The 20,584-nt window shown below is 49.0% G+C and overlaps 2 protein-coding genes and 1 pseudogene across 3 annotated transcripts; 1 reads left to right on the forward strand and 2 right to left on the reverse strand.

Moving 5' to 3' along the window:
* The first annotated feature begins 2,514 nt into the window (after positions 1-2,514).
* Positions 2,515-6,253, forward strand: LOC124658905 (annotated as a pseudogene).
* A 92-nt stretch (positions 6,254-6,345) lies between these two features.
* LOC124658906 (hexokinase-6) lies at positions 6,346-12,045 on the reverse strand. The gene is made up of 9 exons (XM_047196899.1): positions 11,683-12,045; positions 9,982-10,129; positions 9,706-9,888; positions 9,025-9,099; positions 8,669-8,824; positions 8,283-8,381; positions 8,079-8,209; positions 7,174-7,255; positions 6,346-7,077 (listed from the first exon to the last, which is right to left on the reverse strand). Exons 1-9 carry the CDS (start codon positions 11,976-11,978, stop codon positions 6,733-6,735), a joined length of 1,515 nt encoding a protein of 504 aa, XP_047052855.1. The 5' UTR covers positions 11,979-12,045; the 3' UTR covers positions 6,346-6,732.
* Positions 12,046-16,798: 4,753 nt separating this feature from the next.
* LOC124659045 lies at positions 16,799-19,016 on the reverse strand. Of its 2 annotated transcripts, XM_047197007.1 has the most exons (3): positions 18,924-19,009; positions 17,422-17,482; positions 16,799-17,318 (listed from the first exon to the last, which is right to left on the reverse strand). In XM_047197007.1, the coding sequence occupies exons 1-3, from the start codon at positions 19,007-19,009 to the stop codon at positions 17,133-17,135; spliced, it is 333 nt and encodes a 110-aa protein (XP_047052963.1). In that variant the 3' UTR covers positions 16,799-17,132. The 2 variants fall into 2 exon arrangements, 1 of the variants encoding a protein (XP_047052963.1); XR_006989427.1 differs by having other exon boundaries at positions 16,799-17,488; positions 18,924-19,016.
* Between the last annotated feature and the right edge of the window lie 1,568 nt (positions 19,017-20,584).

Here is a 20,584-nt window from a genome sequence, read left to right on the forward strand (position 1 = left end):
ACTACCACATGAATCTGAACTAGTCTTTACAGGGAATGAATGGGTCCTTGTCTTGCTAGACAAACTGCCCAAAGAGATGAGGGACAAACTGGTGTTCATCTGGTGGAGAGCGTGGCATCATAGAAACAACATAATCTTCGTTGATGGTAAAGCTTCTATCCAAAACTCGATCAATTTTTACAGAGTTATTTAGCTACCTTGCAGAAGTTGAAGAAAGGAGAGCTTGTAGTGGATAGAAAAAGGAAAAATAGACCAGAAACTAACCATTGGTGACAAGGTCCAAAATGCGATGCAAGTGCAGAGGAAAATCTGGGAAAAACCACCTGATGGATGGATAAAATGCAATGTCGATGCAAGTTTTTTAAAGGAAGAAAGGAATGGTGACTGGGGTGTGGTTCTACGGGAATACATGGGTAACATTCTACTATCAGCTTGGGATGTAGCTATAGCTTGCCTTGAAGGTTTGAGATTGGGACTTGCAAAATGTACTTCAAATCTTATCATTGAGACATATCGTGCTTCAGTTGTGGAGTCTTTTAGAGAGGATAGCAGCGACTGATCTGAGGTGTGTTTCATAGCGAAGAAATTCAACTCGTTGACACCACCAGATCGACAAATTGTCATCTCTCAAGTGAGCAGAAATTGTAATTGCTCATGATTTATGTCAACTTAGTCGTAATGTGTTGTGTCGGGGAGTGTTACAAGGTGTGGTTCCGACCTGCGTGTCGAAAGCGGCCTTGGATGATTGTAATTCAAACAATGTTTTCTGATTAATACACAACACATTTTTTTTAAAAAAGTGCCTTCATTGAAGGACGTTACGGGATGTTTTTAAACCCAAGTGCAGGGACCCACCTAATACTCGTGCGCCCTACTCTCCTCTCTACTACCCCTCATTTCCACCTACCCCATGTGTCCTCGCGCCCCCTTCCCGAGCGCGCCGCTAGATCATGGACATGTTAGAGCATCTCCATTCGCGTCCCCCAAACCATCCTCCAAAGGTATTTGGGGCGCGCCGGACAAAAAATCGTTCCCAACCGCGCGCCCCAAAGGCCCTTTTTGTCCGGTGCGGCCCAATACGGTGTCCGGTGCCCCGAGCCCGTCCCCGCTACACAGGGGATGCTCCGGGCACGCCGGACACAACGAAATGAGAGGCAAGGAGGCGCGGGCTCGATGCGTCAGCGGCTCGATCGCTCAACCGACGCCTACCTAGCGACGGTGCAGTTGCCGGGAAGGGGAACCGTCGCATTGACAACCGCGTTGACCGACGCGCCAACCACCAGAATGGAGCGCGAACTCCTCGGAAGAGCAAACGCCGCTCTCTTCGACTTCTGCGCCGCCGTTCATCCGCGCTCATTAAGACCCGTACGTAGGCGCATTCGGATCTTTAACTGGCCACCATTCATCCAAGCTTCTCACGATGAGCTACATCTCTGGCCTTCCATCTGACACCTCCAGCGAGGGCAAGCCTCCAGGATTGCGTCATTGGTGGGATAGAGTCTGGACGCCCAACAACGACGATGATTCCTCGCCGCCACTGGACAACGTGGAGGAATGACAAGCCGTGGAGGAGGAGGAGGCGGAGGAGGAAGGGTATGAGGAGGCGACGTCGGCGGCGGCCCGTGCGAAGGCGGAGGCGGACGCGAAAGCGAAGGCCAAGGCCATGGCCAAGGCACAGCCGGCGAGCACCGGCGACAATGAGGAGGACACAAGTTCCTCCGACGCGTCGACCGACAACGCCTCTTCGGAAGAGGTGACGAGCAGGAAGCGCCACCGTGATGAGAACGACGAGGCAGGGCCATCAAAGAAGTAGTAGTTTTAAAAAAATTATATGTAATTTGATTATGTTTTTCGAAGTTTTTATATGTAATTTGTTTATGTTGCACCGATTTGAATATTAGTACAGAGTTTTCTTCTATCTATTAAAATAAAAAAGAGTATTTTAATGTTTAGGGGCGACGTTTGGGGGACGCGGCTGGGGAGCGACGTCCCTCCAACGCGGCAGGAACGAAACACGTCCCTAAACGCTCAATCCAGCGCATCGGGACGGGACGGAAGATGCTCTTATCTTGCAAAACATGCCCTAATGCATGATTTAATATTATGAATGTTTATATTTTACCTACAGTATTTAGTTCAGAACAAAGGGAGCATGAGCGTATTGAAACTTTTCCAAAAATTTTACTATGGACCTAGCTAGATGCACTGTATAGTTGTAAAAAAAATATAGATGCACTAGCTTGTATCGTGATGGGGTGAGCCCACCACACGGGCAAAGTGAGACACCTCGCATTTTCCTTCATTTTGCTTTGCCATGACGACCGTTGACCCACTAGAAGTTTGACGAGTCGTGCACGTACAGCCTCTCACCTTTATCCAAGACTTTTCTCCGTTTTGCTTTGCGTTCCCACGGCCACGAATCAGGCCGCCAGAGAGACGATGAGTGCCGGAAGGAAAGCAACGACTTTGACCGGCCGAGTCAAGGCAATATCACAGGGCACTACTTCTAGATTTCAGACCCAGCTCAGTTTAGCCTGAATGAACTTGCATCTTCTCCCAACGAGCCCAATCCGCTAGAATCATCATCAGTCCGAAGAAAACCACGTACTCCCGCCATTCGATGCTTCCAAGCAAGCACATCGCCGAGCACTTCACGCTCGCGCCGCCATTGCTGACCACGTGCTACTAATACAAAACTAATTCATCTGCCCGCGTCCACCGCGGTGGCCATGGCGGGAAACGCAACACACCGAGACCGGCCCACAACAATGGCGTCCGCACCATGCCGCGCGTCCCACCTCCTCCTCCTCCTCCTCCTGCCCGTGCTCCTCGGCTGCCTACTGCACCGCGCGGCCGCCCAGCCCCCCACCACCGCACCGGACGAGAAGCAGCTGCTCCTCCAGATCAAGCGCGCGTGGGGCGACCCGCCCGTGCTCGCGGCATGGAGCGGCTCGGGCGACCACTGCACCTGGCCCTACGTGGCCTGCGACGCCTCGTCCGGCCGCGTCACGAACCTCTCCCTCGCCAACACCTACGTCGCCGGCCCGGTGTCCGACGCCGTCGGCGGCCTCTCCGGCCTCACGAGCCTCGACCTCTTCAACAACAGCATCAACGGCACCTTCCCGACCAGCCTGTACCGCTGCGCTTCGCTCCGGTACCTCGACCTCTCCGAGAACTACCTCGGCGGCGAGCTCCCCGCCGACATCGGCACCGGGCTCGGCAAGAACCTCACCACTCTGACCCTCAGCGGCAACACCTTCAACGGTACAATTCCCACCTCCTTGTCCCGGTTAACGAACCTGCAGTCGCTCTCGCTGTACAGAAACAGCCTCACCGGCACGATCCCGGAGGAGCTCGGCCAGCTGACGAAACTTCAGCTCCTGTGGCTCGACAACAACGCCTTTGTCGCGGGCGAGCTGCCGGCCTCGTTCAAGAACCTGACCAGGCTCAAATACTTCGGGGTCGCGAGTTGCAGCCTCCGTGGGGATTTCCCGACCTATGTGGCGGATATGCCGGACCTAAAGTTTCTCGACCTCTCGGTCAACAACTTCACCGGGAGCATACCTCCGGGGATCTGGAACCTCACCAAGCTGCAGACTCTGAATCTGTACAAAAACAATCTCACCGGCGACGTCGTCGTCCATGGTGCTTTCGGGGCGGTGAATTTGGAGGCGATCGATCTGACCGCCAACATGCTGACTGGGCCGATTCCGGACGCCTTCGGTCACCTCCCGAACCTTGCAACACTCAACCTCTACATGAACAACTTCTCCGGTGAGATACCGGCGAGCATCGGCCGGTTGCCTTCATTGGTGAAGCTGTCTTTGTTCAGCAATCGCCTCAGCGGCACGCTCCCTCCGGACCTCGGCAAGGACCCGTCATCTGAGTTGCTGTCTATTGAAGTCTTTGACAACGACATCACCGGCGCGATACCGGAGGGGCTGTGCACCAACGGCAAGTTCCAGGCGCTCATCGCCCAAGACAACGGCTTGACCGGCTCCATCCCGGCAGGCCTCGCCGGTTGCGCCACCCTCGAAGACCTGAAGCTCTACAATAACCAGCTCTCCGGTGAGGTCCCTGAAGCGCTGTGGAGGGCGACAAAGCTTAAGCAGCTGCTCCTGCGGAATAACCGGCTCAGCGGGACTCTGCCGGCCACCATGTACAGCAACCTCAACACTTTACAAATTGAGAACAATAAGTTTGGTGGGAACATCCCAACGGTGGCTGTTGGACTCCGTGTGTTCACCGCCGGGAACAACAAATTTTCTGGGGATATGCCGGCCAATCTTGGCGACGGCATGCCGCTGCTGCAGATCATGAACTTGTCCGGTAACCAACTCTCTGGCGGGATCCCGAGGAGCGTAGCCAAGCTCGGTTTCCTGACGCAGATGGACCTCAGCAGAAACCAGCTCACGGGGGAGATACCAGCGGAATTGGGCGCCATGCCGGTGCTCAGCGCACTTGACCTGTCGTCGAACAAGCTCTCCGGCGACATACCGCCGCCGCTTGCCAGGCTGCAGTTTAGCTCGCTCAACCTGTCATCCAACCAGCTCGACGGCCAAGTACCGGCTGAGCTCGCCATCGCTGCCTACGATCGCAGCTTCCTCAACAACCCCGACCTCTGCCACGCCGGCCTCGAGCCCGGCTACCTTTCCGGCGTGCGTTCCTGCTCCGCGGGTACGAAAGCAGCCGGCGCTTCCTCAGGCGGCGTCTCGCCGGCTCTGCGAACGGGCCTCCTGGTCGCTGCCGGCGCGCTCCTCGTCCTCATCGTGGCCTTGGCCTTCTTCGCCGTCCGCGAAATGAAGAAACGGAAGCGCGCGGCACGGGACAGTGGCTGGAAGATCACGCCTTATCAGACGGATCTTGGATTCGGGGAGGCGGCCATACTCCGGGCGCTAACCGAAGAGAATCTCGTCGGCAGCGGCGGGTCGGGGCGCATCTACCGCGCCGCGTACACGAACCGGTACAACGGCAACGCCGGCGCCGTGGCCGTGAAGCAGATACGGAGCGCCGGGAAGGTGGACGAGAAGGTGGAGCGCGAATTCGAGTCGGAGGCGAGCATCCTCGGCGGCGTCCGGCACAAGAACATCGTCAGGCTGCTTTGCTGCCTCTCCCGTCCCGACTCCGGCGCCAAGCTCCTCGTGTACGACTACATGGACAACGGCAGCCTCGACGGGTGGCTCCACAGCGCCGGGAAAACCATTCCGACTATGACGAGGGCTCTGTCTGGGCGGCGCGAGGCTGGTTTGGACTGGCCGACGAGGATCAGAGTCGCCGTCGGCGCCGCGCAGGGGCTCTGCTACATGCACCACGAGTGCACCCCGCCCATCGTTCACAGGGACGTCAAGACCAGCAACATCTTGCTGGACTCCGAGTTCCGGGCCAAGATCGCGGATTTCGGGCTGGCCAGGATGCTGGTGCAGGCCGGCACGCCCAACACCATGTCCGCCGTCGCCGGGTCGTTCGGCTACATGGCTCCCGGTAAGGAATCATCAATCAACCTTCTTTGGCCAGGATTTTTTGGGTTCTATCTGACGATGCTTGTGTGCAGAGTGCGGTTACACGAGGAAGGTGACGGAGAAGGTGGACGTGTACAGCTTCGGCGTGGTGCTCCTGGAGCTCACCACCGGCAGGGCGGCCAACGACGGCTGCGAGGACGGGTCCCTGGCGGAATGGGCACGGCACCTGTACCAATCAGGAGGAAGCATACCCGACGCCACGGATAGCCGTATCAGATACGCTGGGTGCTCGGAGGAGATCCAGGCCGTGTTCAGGCTAGGCGTGCTGTGCACCAGCGCCTCGCCGTCGTCGCGGCCGTCCATGAAGGAAGTGCTGCAGATCCTGCTCAGGTGCTCAGAGCAGACGCACCAGAAAGGCAAGACGGAGCCAGGCCGGGAGTACGAAGCAGCTCCGTTCTTGCTGCCGCAGCGCGGCAGCCGGCGAAAACAGCTTTCGAGCTCTAGAGGATCCGACAGCGAGGAGAAGAGTGACTTCGACAGCATTGTCTGAATAAAGGAGCCAAGTAGGCAACTACCTGCAACTTTCGTTAGGACAACAGCTATAGGCAGGGACAATATGACCTGGGACTGTGTATTTGTACTTCAGGTCACATTTGGTGTACTATAGCATAGGACACTACTAATAGCTGTTGTCCTAACGAAATCTGACAATATGACAACAGCTATAGGCAGGGACAATATAGTCTGAACTATGAACTTGACTACACATTCTTGATTGGACACTACTTACTTCCCTTGCTAGCTGCTCATATATGACCAAACCATTTTGAGTTTAGAAAGCTTAAAAAGGCATTGTACATTACATACATATGGGAAATATTAATCATAAGAAGTCGTAAATGTTTCGGTTATATGATTATACCACCCTCCTTATTCTGAATTAAAGCATGCTCCATTTGGTTTGCAACATTGCATCGCAATAGAAACTTACAGGTTTGGGGAAAAGAAACGGCAGGAAAGGAACGGCACCATTCTAACCTCCGTTTCCTCTTTCCTGCAGCTGCCAACGCTTGTCCCATATGGTGAAATCCGAACTCTGAAACTCATTGGCACAATACTAGCTATATACCGCTGCACAGGCACTCATCAGGTGTTTGCAGAATAGCAAAAGGAGACGCGAATCGCGCGAGGGGAACTATCATAGAGAGAAATGACAAAATAGGTGTGGAAAAACCACAGAAGCTGCCGTAGGAGCTCCCTCCATCCCTTAGGATTATTCCTCGACAGTATACTGAGAGTGTGAAGCTGCAAGAAGTGCAGCACCAATGCCAGAGCCATCGTTTGCCATCTTGACGACAACAGACGAGGAAGCCTCCCCGAGCAGGTCTGCCAGTGTCGCTTCCACGCAGGCTCTGAACTTCTTGTAGTGCTCGTATAGACCACCGTCTATTGCGACAACAGTCCTTTGCTTGGGACTACCATCGCCCGGCACTCGGTCCCTGCCCAGCTTCTTTAGAATACCGTATATACCAGCAGCAGCCAAGCGTGCACCTCTCTCTGCGACCTTGTCGCAGACGTGAAGAGTAACGTATCTTGCTTCAAGGGAAGTATCAGCAACCTAAATATACGTTCAAGCATAAAACAACGAGTCAATGGCTGCTGAAAGTAAGATTTAACAGTATCATATCTCTTTTGAGCATGTCTATCATCATACCCCCAGAATATCCTTCAGCTTAGCCCCCAGGTGTTTGAGATCATGTGAGGTGTCATGATGCATGGCTGACATATCCGGAGTCCTGCAACACCGCAAATGGGAGTTACTTAAGAAAGCTTCTTAAGTGATGATGGATTTGTTGTGACTTGATACTTTGTTTTAATAAAGCAAGCCGTGTGCATCTATTGATGCAGAGGCTGGGGCTATGCTCCTTTATCGATAAAAAAAACTTAAGAAAGCTTCTGCAGGTGACCTACATTATGTGTCACAAACTCACGATACCGTTTGAAAGTATATTTGTTGGGCCTTTAAGCTATTCAAGCAAAAAACAACATTATATCATTGGTTATTATGTCTAGGGGTAGTTATAGCGTGCCTCCGGCCTATGGTCATACTGTCGTTATATCACTAGTTATCACTGGTTTCTTTATTTCCATTTTGTTCATTATTATTCAAGGATCAGACTGAAGTTTATTTGTGGAATGGGAGTTTGGGAGCTCGGAGGTCCAAATCCAGTAGCCACAAACTCACCATGGTCATACTATCAGACATTTGAGATTTGCAAAGTTCATGATTAACTTCGGGGATTGGGTTGGAGCAACGAGGCTGGCTGAGTTCTTGGAAAGAGCTAATCTCAAGGAATATAGGAAAGTTGAGAAATCAGTTCTGTGTTACTTCTCTAGAAAATTAAAACAAAGCCAAAAAAACAAAAACATTAGACCTTTGTCTCTAAATTTTATGCTTATTACTAACTATGTACTAGTATCTATACACAAATAGAACCATACTGAGAAAAATAGTTTAGAGTATGCATGTCGCACAATCTATATTTGTTTAGTCATAATTAATTGTTTCCTACTGATAAACAAAAGCTAGAGTTCAGTAGGTGGGATATGGTAGTGCACCTCAGTACAAATAGTTGCTCCAATTTTGGCGGAACAACATCTCCAAATAATGAAGCGTCATGAGCCAGCCTAAGCAATATTCTTCGAACAACCTCTCCAAGATACATGCCAGAAATCATCTTTTCATATATCTGAGAAAGAGAATCTGACAAGATTACACATACCCACACATAGTTGGAAATTACCAGATTAGATAAAAAATACCTGCTCGCCGGGGTTCAAACTTTCAAAATCCAAGGCTATATCATAGTCAGAACGAGGAAGCTTGTCTGATTTAAAGTTTCCCCATTCCATGTTAATTACCTGCAGAATACCAAACATCAAATTGAAATAGTAGAGGCATATCCTGAATGTGACTGATAGACCCAAATTTTTCATGAAAATAAAGATATTTAATTTGATTTGACTGGACTTACGACTTAATTATGTTTTCTGAGAAAGAAAGTGAATGCTTAGAAATGCATCTAATCTAAGATATTACCTGAAGTGAATATCATACAAGACAAAAAAATATTGTGCATATATACGATTGGAAAAAAGGTCCAAAGGACTTCAATATTTCAAGCATAAAAAGGAAGCCAGGCACTAACCATGTTTCCTGATTTAGGTAGTGGTCCGTTCCATTTTGGAATTGCAGTTGCATGCTCCACGTACGCTGCATTTGTGCCAGTGCCCAATATTACAGCAGCAACGACATCATTATCAGCATATATTCCACCAGCCAATGTTCCTACAGTATCATTGACCTGCTCAAACATGCTGTCAGATTTGAAGATATTGAAATTATCTGTTGATAAAATAAGTGCACAACATTTGTGTCCCACCGTCAAATAGAATCTAAAAATCAGTGCTAGCATCAGAATGCATAGGAAATAGAACGTCCGAAAGCCTGGCATAGAAATGTTAAAGGTGCTATTTAATTTAATTAACAAGTGAGCTTACTTACCAGAGCTGTAACTTTCATATCAAGCTCCTGCCTCTCCATAGCCATGCTCAATTCAGCCACCACATCTTCCCCAACCTGAGTTCACAGCAATCAATCATACAGAACGTCATCTATTATCTATTAGTAGTATCCTAATAAACAAGGTTAAAACGAGCATCCATGTTCATTCTAAGATGCTAGAACTTCCCACATTAGTCAAAGAAAAACAGAACGATCAATACGGTTTATTTTGGTTATAATGATACAGGTTAATCAGATATAGATAAGAAGTATTATGATTTAACAAAACTTGTGTCTCCAATGATAACAATACTTGGCAGTCGACAGAAATGCCAAGAGTCCTGAGAAGCATATACATCACATCAATAGTAAGCTTTCTGAACATGTTGTAACTTTGGACTACATATGTTCACAATCATAACAAAAAATAGTACATACTAACATTGGACTAAAAAAAATTCTAATATTCTAAACAATTCAGGATGGTGGAAGGCCACTTGTCAGGGAGAGTACCAAGAAGTCAAAACAAAGCAGCGTGCTAATGATAAAAGCTAGTTCTCTGTCCAATTACTGTCTGTTCAGGGGAATAAAAAAACAAACTTAATCATCAAAGTAATACAAAAGGGTTACTAGTATATCATTCTGCCAGCAAACTATGTACTAAGGTAATTTTATTTTTACCGTGCCATTGATGCAAAATCCCTTTGTCCACTTAATAAGAGTGCCTGACGATATCGAGGTTTGGTGTACTGGGAAAGAAAAGGTGAACCCCAGTTCTCTGTGCCTACCCTCCGGCAAGTGGAAATCATCTCCTTCAGTCCCAACAAATCTTTCCAGCTCAGCCGCAATGAAATCAAATAGTTCCTGCATTTGTCTTTCAAGATGTGAGTAAACAATGTAAAAATGAAAATAAAATCTAATACAGGGGACTCCAAAAGAGCAATAAAAAGCACTTACGGCGGAAGTCCCAACCATCAGATGAGGTGGAATTGCCACCTCTTCATATTGTTGGACAACACGCTTTTCCTTTCCTCCAAGCTGGACCCGTAGAACACGGAAGTTGGTCCCACCAAGATCGAGCGCATAAAACAGTCCATGCTCATCCCTGGAGAAAGTGGGACAAATCATTGAATAGCCAAATGGTAGCAGAGGAAACAAGGACAGAAGATTGTAGAAAGAGGTAGGCACAACATCTTTCATTTTTAGACACATGCACGTGTATGCAATTAGAGTTTGCATGTTATCAACTACTTCTCACTCTAGATTTTTCAGTCTCCAAAATGTTTTGAATTTTTTTTAAAAAAATGTTGTGAAAACAAAAGGCAATCATAACACTATCAAAGTATTTTTCAGAAAATAATCATTTATGTCACTAATTTAGGTAGTCAGAAAAACTGTACTGTTCCGAGATTAAAAAGTGTGGCAAAATAATGTCAGCGGTGTGGTAGTCCTGGGTATTCGAGAACGTGGATAAGATAATACAAGTATTAAGTGATCATTTGGAATAAGCCATATAATGAATTCCCCATGCCAGCAAATAGAAGAACATGGCGCATCGATACTTATACCCAGATCTCACCTTGCAAAAAAACGAAAAAACATACTACCTCCATCCCAAAGCTTAAGAATTATATTATTTTTAGAAAGTCAAATTATGTCAAGTTTGACTAATTTTTTACCAAAAATCATTAACATGCAAAATACAAATTCAATATCATTAGATAGATAATGAAAAATAATTTTATATGGTATCTACAAAATATCATATTTTTTGATAGATTCTTCTAAAGTTTGATCAAACTTGACTTGGTTTGACTTTTCAAAAAAAAAGTAGTACCTTGATGGTTTGATCATTAAATAAGCTAGGCATGTAGGTACAAACTATTGATGGTCCATTCACTGGGTCTCAAATTTGTTATGGCTTTTTCTACAGAGCAAGCTTGTTTGGTTTGTAGGACTAGAAGGCACTTTCAGTAGAATTCCAAACGAAAATTGCAATTGTTCCAAATGATAATTACGACATGCGCCTAAATCCTTCAGAAATAATTTTATGTTTCTCATGTGGCTCAACCAAACAGCTTCTATCACATAATCGTGTGTTTTAATTCAAATACTCCACATGACATGACTCCAATTCCTATGTTTTTTTGTGTACCTGCATTTTTTTTAATCCGGCAACCAAATAGGCCAATGTAAATGTGAGAAGACATGTGGGGCCACACCACAAATTAGAGACGAACACGCAAACTTGACTCATGTCGTGATTCTTCTTACGGGCACAATCTGTGGTCCAAATACAGAGGGGGGAAAACACTCATCCTTCGTCTAGAATCAATATGAATCATACAGTATCAAGTTCAAACAATTTTTTTGTACCATACTTCCCAAATTCCGCTTTAAACTATTTTTTTTCTAAAGTGATGCTCCAAGCCGCCTCAAGGGCCAAGCCACGGTCATCCCAGTAGTAGAATGACACAGGTCCACCTCAAAAGTATATTTCTATCGAAATCGCGCCTCACCAAGCCACCCAAAAAAAAATCAAACTTCTTCAGAGCAAGACCGACACGCGCGCGCGCACAGTGACAGAAAACAAAGGTGCCGTTGGTGTCACCCGAAAGACGATGTAACCGAAGAAGCAGAGGAGGGAGAGGGCCTTACCCGGTGGGGAGGTTGTCGACGTAGCTGATGAGCATCTTGAGCGGGGCGTGCGGGTCGGCGCGCAGCCCGCGCTCCATCTCCTCCACCATGGCGTCGGCGATGCCGCGCAGCAGAGGCGTGGGCGTCGCGAAGGCCTGCTCCACCTCCTCGATCACGTCGGACGCCTGCTTCCGCCTCCCGGCCTCCGCGTCCCGCCTCCTCTTCCTCCTCCGCGACACCACCACCGCCACCCCGACCGCTGCCGCGGCGGCCGCGCACGCCACCACCGCCGTCCCCACGACCGCCCCCTTCGCCATGGCGCCCACACGACCGAGCCGCGCGCCCGGACACTGGAGCAGGCCAGTCGGAACCTCCCCTGCTCTCTGTGCTCTGTCCTACTCTTGCTCTTGCGCAGGGCTGGGAGAGTGGGGGGAGTGGGACGAGGACCACGAACTGGGCGTTTTGCAGCCGAATTAAATCCCCTCGCCTGTTGGAACTCTCTCGCGCTCCAACGGACTAGATTTTGCGAAGAAGCAACGGGACGGTCTGGATTGCCCAGGCGGGACGTAATATCATGCCCTCTGCGAGGTCCTTTGAGTGAAAAGATGCTAACAAGCTGACGAACCGAACGAGCCCGTCACACACAGGAGACAGGACAAGTATCCGACAGGTGGCATACTGCTGTCTAGGCTGGGTACAGAACAAGGACGTTGTGACTGCAAATTTTCCCCAGCTGCAACGTGTGCGGCTGATGAGTTCTGTCAGCAGAAAGCAAGTGATTAGGCGCGCGAGGACGTACGTGTTGAGAGAAACCGGCGGCGGGATGCGTGTCACGTGCGGCGTAGGGCCGGCGGCGGGCCTGGTGCAGCTGACGCTCCGATGATGCGATGACGGCAAGGGCAAACGTGTCGACGCAGCAACGGCTGGAGAATGGAGAAGTCGCCCTCCTCCGTGGGGTCAGCATGCTTCCACCCCGCTACGAAAATGGCCAGGGCGCGAACGAACGAAAACCATACCTCCACCACCCCGCTACGAAACGGAATAGCGCCTCGGCGATCGCACCCTATCGCCGCCAGCAGCGTGGCCGGCGACGACCCAAGGCTCGCACCCGCACGGCACGGGGCATGGCGGACGGACGGAGCGGTGGATGGGCTGCCGCAAACCAGGAGCGAATATACCGCCTTCCGCCAACCGGCCAACGTAACGTGTGCTACAGGCAGACACTCGATGATCAGATACGTCATGGGTTTTTTTTCGCACCATCCAAAAAACATGGGAAAAAAAAGAACACCATTGCAGTATCTTCTAGGTTAAACACACGCAGCTAGGAGTAGACAACATGATCATCTCATAAACTTCAGTGTTCAACCTACAAGCTTAGAAACACGTACTCCCTCCATGCATTTTTCGACAAAGAGTATATATTAATATACCAATTACACCCAGCCTCTGCAACAACGCACTACCCAAAGAACATTACGGACGCACACAGCTAAAAAAGAAAGAAGAATTACCAAAAAAAAAAAGCCCCGCTACAGTGATCTAAACCTTTAAACAACAGCACTAACACCACCGTGACAGCACCAGAACTTCAGCTTCTCCAAAAACGAAGCCTCCAAGAAGGTAACAGTGCACCAGCGCTGTTGTCGCCCGATCATAGATCTTAGGTTTTCACCCTGAAGAAAATACTCATTCTCAAAACAATGCCTTCAATAAGAACATTGCCAGGCACAACCAATTAAGGTTAGGCCTTGGATTTTCATCCTGAAAGATAAGATTTTGAACTTCTCATGTGCAGTCGCCCCCACTCGCATACCACTGCTCCAAAGACACCGATCACGAAGCCAATTCCTCCTTGCCACCTAGACTCGAGTCACCATTGCAAGACCACAGATCTTGACTTCCATGTCATTCTCCGCCAGCACCACGGAACGAAAACGTGCTCCATGATAAAAACCGACAGCAGAGCTTCGAAACGCTCCCTCTGTAACCAAACGGCCAGAGTAAAAACATGGGTGCGCACGACCGATTCCCACTCGATCCAGCAATCTCCAGGCATGAATCGCCCAATGGAGTTCGCCAACGGCGCCTTCTGGAACACGACACTCCAGCCAGATCAACGGGAACTCGCAACGGGCAGATCTTCATCTTGGCGTGATTTCGAACCCTAGGACAACCACCATTATTTGGCCAGGCCAGCAACCCCCTCACCGCCGGCCGACTTCCGGCTAACAGATGGAACGAGTCGACCCGTGCTGGCCCATACCGGGATCCAGGTCGACCCCAGATCGAGCGCGCGAGCGTGGTACCGAGAGGAAGAACTGCACGCGAGAGCCGCCGTCCGCCGCCGCCGGCCTACCCCCACCACCGCGAACACCCATCACTGTCTCCTCCACGCCTCCCTGCCGCGCGCCAGCAAGCGCCGCCCACCGGCAAGCGCCGCCGACCCGCCGCCTCGACTCCACCTGCGCCGCCCCGATGTCAAACCCCCCACGCGAAGGAAGCCCGACGGGCCGCGCCATCCCTGCGCCGCCCCGATGTCAAACCCCCCACGCGAAGGAAGCCCGACGGGCCGCGCCATCCCTGCCCGCCGCCCTTCGACAGCAAGGCGTGGCCGCCACCGGCGGCGGCGGCAGCGGCCGGTGTGTGAGATCGGGATCTGTTGCTCTTGGGCGGTGGGTGGCCTCCGGAGCCACCCTCGCGTGAGCAGCCCGGGAGTCTTTTTCGCTTTCTCTTCTAAATTTCCCGATTCTCCCTCCATGCATACCGGTTTACAAGAGTTTTACGCATTTCAAGATAAAATTTTGACTACTAATTTAATCAACAAAATGTAAGGTATATATCGCAAAAATTACACTATTGAAATCTTCTTTTAAATACAAATTTAATGGTAAAATTGTTGTGGCTTTATATTTTTTTTACCAAATTTATAGTCAAACTTATTTCTCAAAATACGTAACCCCTAAACCGGTAGAAAGGGAGTATAACATCTGATGAACACAACCTGATCATAGAGTCAGACCACGGGGATTGAACACACTCGTCTCATTTCTTGTGCATTAAACTAAATTCTAACACGATGTCTTGAATTGGTATAGTATATCTATTTCACTTAGTAATACCGATCTTTCTATAAATAGTACTACGGACGGAATTTGGGAGGCGGTAGTAAGTATCACTTGGCTTAAGGGCATTTCGAACGGATCAACCCAAAACACCGAGCCAAACCGTCTGTTTCTGTTCGTTTTGGTCGAGAGTAGGTCTGCGGATAGAATTTGGGAGGCGGTCCGGCTGGCCAGGCCAGTGCGCCCAACGGCTGATCCTGCGCTACCATTTGCCAAGATAAATGTGAAAAAAGAAAACACGGCATAAATTGAGATTTTCCCTCAAATTTTATTACATGTTACACGTTTGAATGGTAGGCGGGCACGACGGCCCAACTTCGATGTCGTTCTTCGCCCGAGGCATACTCCCGCTGCTAGGCCAATACCTAGCGGTCGACGGTGAAGCCTGAGCAAAGACGGCTCACTAGATCATCGCGAACCGCCACCTCATGGTAAACTTCACGTTCATGGCGAGTCGCTCCTCTTCGCGGCGGGTTTCCTCGGCGAGGGTCTGACTAGCTCAAGGATCCTCTGTCGCTCCGTCTTCACGAGGAGCCACCCAGCCTCCTCGGTAGGCAACCGCTCGCGTGATACCGCCATGGCGCGTGGGAAGAGCTGCTGGCCAGCCTGCTCTAGGGTGTGGGTGGCGTTCTTCTATAAGACTCCATTAATGCCGCCCGCTCCAAATCGGCCACCGGCCCCTCCTCCTCCTCGGCTGCTTCGCGTTCCACGTCTATCTCAGACTACGAGTCCAAGAGGACGGACTCCGCTATGCCGGCCTCGCTGAGGCCAGCGTGAAAATGTCTGATGGGTTCCAGCTCCACTCCGGCTTCGGAGGTGAAGGTGCAGGCGGCGTGCGCCCGTTGCGGCCCCCAAAAAAGTAGGTGCTAGCCTTGCGGCGAGCCATGTTGGCTACACGGTAGTGACGCGTTGGGGGTTGGGGGGCGGGTTGGTGGGGATGAGCACGACAGAGGCTATACTTAAAAAGGCCGAGTCAGTGGATTCTGGCGCGGAGCACGAGCCGTTGACATTGATGAAGGAGAGCGTAGGCGACAGTGGAAGTGGTTTTGATGGCCATGGATGTAGCCGTCGTTAGCTTTCTACCGTCGGGTTGCTTCTAGCGCCACGGCTTAAACGCTGCCGCCGACCAGCCTTCTGCCGCCGGGTCGCTTCTAAGTGGGCCTGGGGCACGCAGCCGGACACATGTGTTGTCCACGTAGACGCATCGTTTCCTCAAATTTGGTAGGCCGATGGGTCGCGGCGGACAGGTCGCCCCGCTGGAGCATGCGGCAGATAGGACGTTTCAGACTCACGATGACCAGATAGATCGGCCCGTTGGAGATGCACTAACCGGCGCACCACAAACATAAACCCTACCGAAGACCCAAGTCACGTAGCTTCAAAATTGATGAAGTCGCCACAAACACTTCTTTGTTCCTGGTACGCTTGGGATACAATCCATCCCACACAGGTTGGTTTTTTATTTCTCACTCCATTGAATTAAACTAAATGGGTCCACAGTACTACCACAAACTATCTATTTGTGTGTTCCGCTTCGCCTTGTTTTTATCTGGTTCTGTTTTAATTAATTATATAACTCTTTTTCTTCTCCTATGGAATGGAAAATCACATGCACGAGCATCGGGAGAAAGAAAAGAATGAATCGAAGAGGCTCTCCAAAGGGTTTCGCAACTGAGACCTCCCAAAAAAAGCTGTCATAAAAACGAGCACAACAGAGTGCTTCTTTGATACTCGCAGCGAATTGTGGGTTCCGAAATCGAACGTACTCCCTAACCATGTTTCACATGCCAACTGTTCCCTGGTTTCTTTAGTGTTTAGACAATCTCCTTTGAAACTCTCCATGCTGCAAAGATATTTGTTGAACTGGCTGGAAGGAAAGAAGTGGTAGAGAGAACCACGTCAAATAATTGGAAAGCTTGTAAGGTGATGGAAGGCTACAAGAATAAAATGATCCCGTCCAGATGTACATCCTCCTGGGGCAGGGGGCTGGAAGGATAGCCTAGACTGGGGAAAATTCCCACTGAGAAATAAAAGGTGGCACTACAGAATGCTTGCCAGAAAGCAACGCTTGTGCACCACTTGTACAATTAGTAACTCTACATTTTGGCACGGTGGAGATCTTACAAGGTAGGAGTATCTACAGCCGTACATCAAAACCAGTTACCCTTTTGAAGAACAGAACCTCAATTTCTAAAGTAGAGTACTCATAGAGTTTGTATTGAAGTCTTAGCTAGCATTACTCTGTTAGTATAAAAAATCTAGCAGGAACAGATCTTAGACAGTTGATATACCTAGCATGGAGCAGAATCATTGTCCTACCTCTTCACGGCTGTCAACTCTGTTGTATTACTTCTTCGAAATCTGTTCGAAGAAATCATCGCTTGGGGTAACAGGAACAAGATAATTTCCAAACAGAGAATCAAAGCTTTTGAAGCTTCCAAGGCATCCCTCGTGCTGTGCTTGAAAGACAGCAAATCTCTTTGCCTCTATTACTTTGTTGAGATCCACTCTCGCTACCGGTGTACCTGAAACCTGGAAAAGTGGTGTTCACATCAAAAAAAGGATGTTAGGAGAAATCAAGAAAGAGGAGAGAAGGTACTGATTGCCAATCAACGTGTCAGGAATTAGAGCATACTGATGAATTGGATGATGCCGCTAACTTGTCCTTATCAGGAGCATCTTGAGAAGGAGGAGGTCTACTCCTGTGTTCCAAAGCATAACGGAATATATTTACTAGACAAGAAATTGGTTTGATGACAAATTGCAATCAGCAGCAAGGCAATGGCTGCTGTAGTCAACAGCAACAAAATCACTGCTCTTAGTATAGCTAATCCCTTCGTTTCATAATTCTTGTCGTAGTTTTAGTTCAAGAACTAAAAGCACGACAAGAATTATAAAACGGAGGAAGTAGTAAGTACAACATGACACTGAACTGCAAAAAAGATTGAGTAGCGAGTAGGAAGCTTCAATGCACAATTTACTGTAAGGTACAACAGATTTTCATGGTGACTGTCAGTGCATCAAGTAATTAATTAGCATATGGTTGGTTTCACTCTCAATTCAGGCAACTTAGGATGTGCCCTTCAAGTGCATTTAGGCGGATAATGTCATTAAACCTAACAGTGACAATCAGATATAGACACACAACGTAAAGTTAATCAACAGAATTGCTAGTTTGGTTCAATGATTTAATGGTGGTAATGTGTCATAGCTATCAAGATAGGATCGACATAACTTGAAATCGACTGCACCTCCTTCGATCTAAGCGATTGTTGCAGCTGACGAGGCAGTAGAGTAGGTTCAAGCGAAGCGCCTTGTTTATGGTTTGCTTCCTTGTTCATGTTCTTCCTTGTAAGCTGATTCCCTCAGCACCTTGTATCATCATTGGCCGTTTGGGGCTTTACTATTTTAAAGTTGTGCGTTATCTCCTTCTGTTTAAAAAGATTGATTGCACCAAGTTTTTATTTAAGATATTCTGAACTACATGGATTGCATGGTTGGATGGACCGAACCATGAGCAAAAGAGAGACAGACAATACTATGTGCAGTTGATTCTTCGGGTTGGATCACGCGTCCCAAAGAATTCACCACTAGGTACATGAGAGCTAATCTTTATGTTATCAAATTACCCACTCCCCCACTCAATTGTGGTCGACAACTTCTTCAAAGAAAAAATGTGGTCGACACCACAGCCCATAATATTGCCTGAATATTATCCGTCTGAGACAGAAATGCAAAAGGGACCGATATTGGTCTCAATCAACAAGGTGTCATGGGAATATTGGAAATTTTGCCGAGATACAGATAAACAGCCACATTGCCACATTCCAAAGCCCCTTTTAAAGAGCACCAAAATCTAACATACAGAGATATGCAGAGTCAGGATCAGCTAGTCGGCAGGCCAGTCCGGAATCTTTACCTAAAAGAACCCTACAGCTGTAGCCACTAGCCACTCCCCACCACTGGCATGCCCCCACAGCCAAGGCCAGAAACCTTGCGAATTCATCTCAAAACTAGAAGGACGGCGCAGCGCGGCCGTGAGAGATTAGGCAAAACATCCACTAAATTGGAGAGTTTGGCAGCAGTCAGACTGAAAATAATTGGAAGGGCCACGAGAAAACGCGAAGCGGTTGGTACCTCCGAGAAGGCTCGATCTTCCGCCGCTTCGGTGCCGGCGGCTGCGCGGACGCCGGGGAACCAAGCTCCGCTCCCTCCGCCGCCATGCCGCAACTTTTCTTTTTTTTTTTTTGAGGGATGCCGCAACTTTTCTAATCTACCAATTCGCAAAAAAGAACTTCTCCAATCTACCGGGTGGCCCTCAGGCCTCAGCCCACAAATACAAGTTTTGCATTGTCGGGCCGAGACCTGCTCACCTGCAGGGCTGCAGCTTGAGCAAGATTATGACTACTGGGCCTCCAAAATTGCTTTCTTATAAATCGGGCCCAATACATTTCTTAGGGCGTTATTTCCAAAAGATTATTTTTAAGGATTTCTAAATGAAAATCTCAGTTTAAACGGTTTTGCTAATTATAAGTGGACTCCCACACTATTAGATTGCTTCATGATTCGTTCTACCTAAGTTGCGACATAAGTTGCAGCTTGCAACATGGTTGCTAAATTGCTTTAAATTTCGTGTTAGTCAAGAGTTGCAATTAATTTTTTGTGATTTCAATCGGCTGAGAATCAACCGCACTTACATTAAAGGAAAAATTAAGTTCATGCCCCTTGTTTCTTAGTCTGCTCAGTTTTGATCCTGGTTCGTGAAAATAGGGAAAAATGCTGAAACTTAAATTTGAATAAGTTGAGCATCCAAGCTCCAAATAAGTTCTACTCAATGTTGTTCCAAATATAATGACAAGCACTATCCAACAATACATAAAATTTAATCATAACTCGATGATACTTTCAAAGAGTTTACCTACAAAAGGGAGTTAGGAGGTAAGATGTCTCAAAAAAAAATATTTACTTCATGCCACCGGAGAACTGAAGGGTAGCATGGGTGGCCTCCCATATTTTCTACTCGTATATCGTGCGGCTTACACAACCCGCGTTCTGACAATGTATACAGATCTTGCCCCTCTTGCTCCATCCCGACGCCACAGTTGAGCTTTTTCGGTCTCCAAATGTATCTATTTTGGTCCGTCTGCATAGAGTCGCCGACATAAAACCGGCCGCACCGTGTCTCTTGTCCGTTTAGGTTCAGGCCTTCCCGGTGACCGATGCAAATGCTTTTTAAAAATAAATTGCATTGGTAAAAAAACTTAAATACATAAATAATAATGGAGGAAAACACGGTAATATGGGCCAAAACCCTAGCCTATGGTCTACTCCTCGTCGTCGTCCTAGGTGGGTGCACGATCTCCGGCAACACCCACGGTTAGTTGGGTGTCGCGCCGACATATGGTCCATCGGCGGCGGAGGAGGATGGGCGTCGGGGAAGATGGTGGCTACTGCTCCCAGGGCCAGTTGGGTACCCATAAAAGCAGCGGCTACGCTGTTGGAGAATGAGGAGGATAGGACGAGGCAGGCTCGGGCCACTGCTCCCATAGTGATCGTGGTGCTGGAGGGCTCCGCTCGAGAGGCCTCCATGGCGACCCGAAGGGCCTCTTCCTCGGGAAGCCTTTCAGGGATGACCGCCGCAACATACCTAGGTGGCGCTTGTGGCGGTGTCGGCGTGTGCTCCTGCCATACCTTCATGGCGAGCCTCATCGCCTCCTTCTCGTCCACGCCTTCCGACATGAGGGGGGTCGATCCACTGTGCACTCCACCTTTGCTTTCTCCGTGAGGTAGGCAAGGTA

This window comes from Lolium rigidum, chromosome 6 (genome assembly GCF_022539505.1).
Source record: "Lolium rigidum isolate FL_2022 chromosome 6, APGP_CSIRO_Lrig_0.1, whole genome shotgun sequence".
Lineage (NCBI taxonomy): Eukaryota > Viridiplantae > Streptophyta > Magnoliopsida > Poales > Poaceae > Lolium > Lolium rigidum.